We start from the raw sequence: 6,380 nt of genomic DNA on the forward strand, positions 1-6,380 counted from the left end.
TGCTGTATCAGGGGCATAGACGAGTGGTTTGAGATGACCCGCTCTTGGCCAGAGCATCCCGCAGAATAGAAGCTCAGAGAGTAACATTTCAATATAGGTGTGGTCGGTCCTGCCCCCTTAACCTCACCCAATCCTGTTTGTGTGAAATGAGCGTCCATGCTCTTCAGGAACTTTAGGACATTCTTAAGTGCAAGATTTTTTTTTCTTACATCCTTGTGGATGTAATGGATATGTTTGTTTGTTTTTTTTTCTCAGAACCACTGGTTGAGACACTGTCTCCAAATTTATGTGAATGTTTCTTATACCACCTGCTGAATTCAAGAGGGTTTGTGCAACAGGAGGACTGATCGGAGCCAAACAGACTGTGGTTTTGTAGCAGAGGACCTTTATGTTCCACATGGTGGAGGAATCTCTGCTCAGGAGGTTTTTTTGGGTTGTTGCCTGTTTCAAAGGCTGGATCGAGTGGCTAAAGGCTGATGTTTTTCAATGTGAAAAAACAGCCATTGTCAATGAGAGAAGCCCTTATCTGTTTCAAGGGACGATCATAGTGTAGCTAGGAAGTAAATCTTTATGTTGTTTGAAAATTGGTTATCTCTACTGTTTGTTAAACAATCATGTGAGCTGAAGACCAAACAGTCTAACATGAAACTGTCAGTCTTGGTTAATCATTTGGCTTATCAAAACCATACTTCTGTGATTGTGTAGTTTAGTGGTTAAAAAAATATGAATAAGTGAAGACATACATAATTGTGATGATTCACGCTCTATCAGAGTGCCATAATACGCTGCTATGCCATAGACAGGGAAGTTTTCCTATAACCTTTGAACCTTTGTATTTGTACTGTAAAGGATTGCACAATAATAAATGTTTTGTCTTTGTGTCTCTCTGTATTGCACCAGAACTTGCTTTTACACAAAATGTATTATCTACCAGCCTAAAATAAACTATATATACATGCAGTATACAAATTATAATAACTATTATAAACGGAAAGTTACGTTACAGTGTTAAATTAAATTTAACTTAGTTGATTTACTGAATTTGGTATTGTAATTCAAAATATTTTTTAATAAACAGAACCTAAGGAGCGACAGGAAGTGGCTCTCCTAAAAGAGCGGAAATGCCGTCACTAAAACGTAAGCACGTCGTACGTTTCTTTGTGACGTAAGACGTAGGACAACGACGTCCATACGAACAGAAAATACTACATACCGACGTCTGAAATCGACAAATATACCTCACACTGGGCTAATTTTGACAGACAAAGCTCTGCTAATTGTATTTTGAAGTAAGTAAATACTTTCTTGACAACAACGTATATTTACTGTGGTTGTATTTAACCTCGTTAACATTTAAAAGCTCGTTAGCATGTTAGCACTCTCCTGCTAACTGGATGTTAAGGCTGAAAATAAGGTTTTACACATTGCCTTTTCAAGCTTTGCTGTCATTGCTTCAAATTGATGTGTAATTTATCTAACACGTTTATGTTTACAGCTTGGGGGAAAGATCTAGATCTAGTTCAAGATGTCGTACATGCTCCCTCATCTCCACAATGGCTGGCAGGTTGACCAAGCCATCCTGTCTGAGGAGGACAGAGTTCTGGTCATCCGCTTCGGACACGACTGGGACCCAACGTGCATGAAGATGGACGAGGTTCTGTACAGCATCGCCGAAAAGGTAAGCCACTACCAGTTCCTAATGAAACTGTATAGATTGTCATTTGTGGACGAACGTGATCATGATAAATGCAGTTCCAGGTAACTCAAAGAAACTTTAGGAAAATGAAAACAATGCATATGTAGTTTTGAAAAATTCATATTTTTTTAAATCCGCGGTAATAACACAGGCTGTTTCATGTTCAAAAAGCTGCTGACGTGCAGCTGCGTCTTTAACTAGGGTATTAAAATGCCAATGGGATTCATTCATTTTTAATGTGCTCTGCTGTCACTGGACACACACTGCTGTAAAATTAATCATCTTAAAGAAGAGGTTGAATGCAAAATCAATAAACGCACGCACGCACACCACGCAGCACACCTGACATGGTCATCAAACTGTTAGACTTGTTCATCATATTGTTTTAATTATTTATGGTAGTCATTTTGTTTATTATAATTAACCACTAAAGATGAGATTATTGTTATTTTGTTTTGCATTTCTAATATACTCTTTAAATTACTGCTGACATCTTAACAGGTGAAGAATTTTGCTGTTATTTACTTAGTGGACATCACGGAAGTCCCTGATTTCAACAAGATGTACGAGTTGTATGACCCCTGTACTGTGATGTTCTTCTTCAGGTAAGAACAGGAGCCGATCATTTCGAAGCCCTTCTGATGATGTTGTTTCTTCTTTTAGTTTCTAATTCTCGTCTTTCCTCAGGAACAAACACATCATGATTGATTTGGGCACAGGTAACAACAACAAGATCAACTGGACAATGGAAGACAAGCAGGAGATGATAGACATTGTTGAGACGGTGTACAGAGGAGCAAGAAAAGGACGAGGTCTGGTGGTGTCACCTAAAGATTACTCCACCAAATACAGATATTGATTATTTTTTTTACTATTTTCTTTTTATTGTTTTTGTTTCTCTGATGGATTTTGGAACATACAACAGAGACTACAAATCACAAAAGTCCGAGACGGCATCGTTTTCATCTGCATAACATCATTCTGTTGTGTTTGTGTAACATTTTATTTGTTTTTGTCTGTTTTAAACCAGAGACAATATTGTTATTTAATAAACAATTTTACAGAATATGTTTTGATATATATTCCTTAATGTCCACTGTTGCTTTGAAAATGACCTCCTTTGCAGGGTATCCTCCACTTGCGTCGGAGTTCGGTTTACATACATACTACAGCTTACAAAATAAGTAGGAAGACCACACACAAACTGAGAGTTTTGACAGTGACAGCAGAGTACAAAAAATGCTTCTGGGCGATGATGCAGGCCTTTGTCCTTATTGTGGTTGTGTTTTGCAAACTTTGGCTGGCAGGTTCATGGTAATATTCTGTGGTGGAGACTGCAAATTGATCTGCTTACATATAAGACAAGTGCAGTAGTTGAAAGAGCAGTGTGTTGTATGTGTACATACTTCCTTTTTTGGTAGACGTGTTTGAATGAACAATGCAGAAACGTCATCTGAACATTTTATTTAATTACCCACAACCACTCATTGAAACAAACAGGAAAGGTCTTTATATTAGCATTTATATATTTTTATTTGGTTTTTGTTTGTTTTTATATTTTTTATTGTGTCTTTTATTAGTATAGAGAATAAATATAAGAAGGCGAAAAGATATTTAATTTTTCTGCATCTCACTCGCTCAGAAAAAGAAAAAACATTTTGCAGTAAACAAAAAAATAATTAATTGATTAAGTGAAATTGGATAATTTCCCACTGTTTCCCGATGATCAAGGCACCCTAATGTGCCGCGGAACAGTGGTTGGAAATCACTGCCTTAAACAACAATTGTGGCGTTGAGCTTAAGTTTGCTCTCTCTCTTGTACGGGCCCATAATGTCCACAAGAGGGCGACAAACTGATACATTTAAAACCCTACCACACAGCTCACTCATGTATATATTAATCTTTGTCTTTTGTCTAATGTAATATTGAATGGAAAAAACAAGATATGTTATATTCTGTAATTTTGCCTCTCTCTCCCTCATTACCATCAGTTTGGAGTTTGTTGACCTAAACACGAACATCTGTCCAACATGTCAAACTTCACACTTTAGGTACAGTCTGTTTCGCAGCACATTTATATTTGATTAGCCTGTCTCTGAAACCTGGCTATCTTACACATACAATATTCACACACACCACCGACACTATTAATCGTTGCACTGCAGATGTCGGTGAGTGGACACATTGAACTAAAGCATGAATGCATTTTAATACATATAAGGTATTGTTTAATTGTTTCTTCATTATAAAGCTGAGGGTACAACAGATTTATTTATACAACACGTATGAATTCATTAATGAAATACAGTCATTTGTATAAAACAAATGTACAGTAGGAATAAAAATACCCTCCTTTGACCTGCATTGTTTACAGTTACACACTTAACCTACGTATATTTCCATTCTTAGTCGATTAATCACAATTGGACACTTACATATTCGGGGTTTCTAATAGAATTGTCTTTAGTCATAATATGGTAACCTTATTTTATTTATTTATTTATTTATTTATTTATTTATTGCCAGCCTTTATTAATCTTTTGGAACCTTTTGGTTTTTCAGATTTAATATGCATTTTATTTACATAAAAAAACCTTTGATATCTTACTTGTCCCCTCCCTCTGCGATGGTTAAGAATAACACGAGCAGATGTTTCATATTGTTAATATGCTGCTTCAGCCTCCTTTCATTGATGCTGACATACATCAGCAGCCGGGTGTCTAATGGTTTAATTCCTCCCCCCTTCTCTGTGATTGCTTTTTACACCACATGGGGATTCGTGACTAATATGTGCATCTTTTAGTGGCTTCCTGTATGATTCCCAACAGGATGTCATCCCACCGCCTGACACAAAATCAGGATCTTAGGTGGCTTAATGGTGACAAATACCACCACACATACACACGGGAGGCACCGTTTACACCCACTGAACCCACATAGACACAGCCCACTTACACACTCCAGCTCCATTCACAGACTCCAGGCCCAATTAGCACATGCCCGGTCCTCACAGGCAGGGCAGGTCTCCTACTACGCAGGAGGTGCAACGCTGAGAAATGAAGGCAACACACACACACACACACACACATACAAACAGCTTCCGGGCGCAAAACAAGGATATGAATCATCTGCGACTACAAAGGGAGCTGCAGTAAATCTAACACATGACCTAAAGTCATGTCATTGATATTACTTTGCTCGAGGTGACTCACATGTTTGCAGCTTACGAATTTCTAGGCACATTTTAATTTTAAGTAGGCGTCATGCAAATACCTGGTGGTTGTTCTGGTGTGTGGTTTTGCTTCAAATGTGTGAGAACAGTCACCTGACTCTGTGAGCATGCATGTGATATTGCTAATCCATACTATTTGCAATTCTGTTTTCAAACTCATTTCACTAAGCTCCACATTTAAGCAGACATCAGACTGAGGACCATCATTGACGTTAGTAAATGTGATTATTCATTATCTGACGGTCCAAAGCTGCACTTTATCTCACACCATTTCCATCACCTCCCTCCTCCTACCAGTCTCTCATCATCATCTCCCTCTCCTCCTATTTCAGCCACTGTCCCTCTGCCTGTCTTCCTGTGCTCACACAGAACCCCATCCCTCCTCCCTCCTCCCCCTCCTCTTCCTCTGCCTCTGTCAATGTGTTTTGCCCTTATAAGGATAGAGCACAGGCAGACTGTACTAACCTTCGTAGCTCAGTGGGGGTGTTGCAGGGCTACTGAGAGTGGATTGTAGAAAGGCAGGTGTGACGATGAAGATGATGCAACGCACATGACAACTACAATTCTTTCTATGACTCCTGATGAGATGACAGACACTCTGTAGCGATCAGATTTAATGTGAGGAAGAGGAGGAGAACGTGGTAGTTCAGGGTGATGGAGACCATGCTTGAGGCGATGTTTGTAAGAGACAAAGCACTTCCTGGCCTCCTTGTTGGTCTACATTGATTTTACACAATGCTCAAGTTTTCTTGAGCATTGAGTGAGCAGAAGCTGCGTGATGCAGGCTCACCAGCTGCCTACGTGTCCTCATCGATACCGAAGTCCAATAATGAACCTTTGTGAGTCATGGAGGTGAGGTGGGGGCTTCACGGCAGAAGTCTGTAGAGCAGCTGACTTCAAGTGCTGTGTCTTTTGATGTCAGTCGAGGGGGCGGATAGGTGATGTGGGGTAAAGGGGGGAGGAAGCAACCTTTACCAGCTTGAAGCATAGACAACATAGAAAAGAATAAGTGATGAAACATTATTGAGTAGGTTCACAAAACTTATTCTCCAATCCATCCATTCATTAATGCATTCATTCATTCTTTAATTTATTCATCCACTTTATTGGTCAGAATGTTCTTGTCACTAAAGGAACAGGATTCAGCCTCAGACTCTGGTCACCAGTCCATTTCAGCACCACGGAGAGAGACAATAACACAACTGTAGTTCAAAGTGTAAAGTCTTTGACTCAGTGTTTATACCATCAAAATACAGTACTAAAAAACTGAGACACAACAAGTTCATTCATTGTCTTGTTGTTGTTTACCTCCTTTGGTTATTTTAACTAGGATCATGTCAGCCCTCTCACCTGTTTGTTTGCAGTTGTTTTATTAGGGAATGGGAATGTTACCTGTGAATGTGTTCAACAGGGAGATCCTGGAACTCCTGGTGCTGTTGGTATAAGAGGAA

General features: G+C 39.1%; 2 protein-coding genes across 2 annotated transcripts in view; both read left to right on the plus strand.

Annotated features, from left to right (window-relative positions):
• Positions 1–885, plus strand: part of LOC103394671 (E3 ubiquitin-protein ligase znrf2-like) — a 5,691-nt gene extending 4,806 nt beyond the window's left edge. The window contains exon 4 of the mRNA XM_008332083.3: positions 12–885. Coding sequence (XP_008330305.1) covers positions 12–69 — 58 coding nt within the window. The 3' untranslated portion in view covers positions 70–885. The remainder of the gene's footprint in view (positions 1–11) is intronic.
• Positions 886–1,133: 248 nt separating this feature from the next.
• On the plus strand, positions 1,134–2,762 carry txnl4a (thioredoxin-like 4A). Its single transcript, XM_008332082.3, has 4 exons — positions 1,134–1,289; positions 1,496–1,678; positions 2,198–2,301; positions 2,384–2,762. Exons 2-4 carry the CDS (start codon positions 1,526–1,528, stop codon positions 2,553–2,555), a joined length of 429 nt encoding a protein of 142 aa, XP_008330304.1. The 5' UTR covers positions 1,134–1,289; positions 1,496–1,525; the 3' UTR covers positions 2,556–2,762.
• The last annotated feature ends 3,618 nt before the right edge of the window (positions 2,763–6,380 follow it).

Source organism: Cynoglossus semilaevis, chromosome 18 (assembly GCF_000523025.1).
Source record: "Cynoglossus semilaevis isolate Cse_v1.0 chromosome 18, Cse_v1.0, whole genome shotgun sequence".
Lineage (NCBI taxonomy): Eukaryota > Metazoa > Chordata > Actinopteri > Pleuronectiformes > Cynoglossidae > Cynoglossus > Cynoglossus semilaevis.

What these genes read in the sequence shown, in the direction of transcription:
- txnl4a (XM_008332082.3), top strand. Translation starts at nt 1,526, where the DNA reads ATGTCGTACATGCTCCCTCATCTCCACAATGGCTGGCAGGTTGACCAA. An exon ending in TGTACAGCATCGCCGAAAAG is followed by an intron (nt 1,679 to 2,197) that starts GTAAGCCACTAC and finishes ACATCTTAACAG; the next exon opens with GTGAAGAATTTTGCTGTTAT. An exon ending in ACTGTGATGTTCTTCTTCAG is followed by an intron (nt 2,302 to 2,383) that starts GTAAGAACAGGA and finishes GTCTTTCCTCAG; the next exon opens with GAACAAACACATCATGATTG.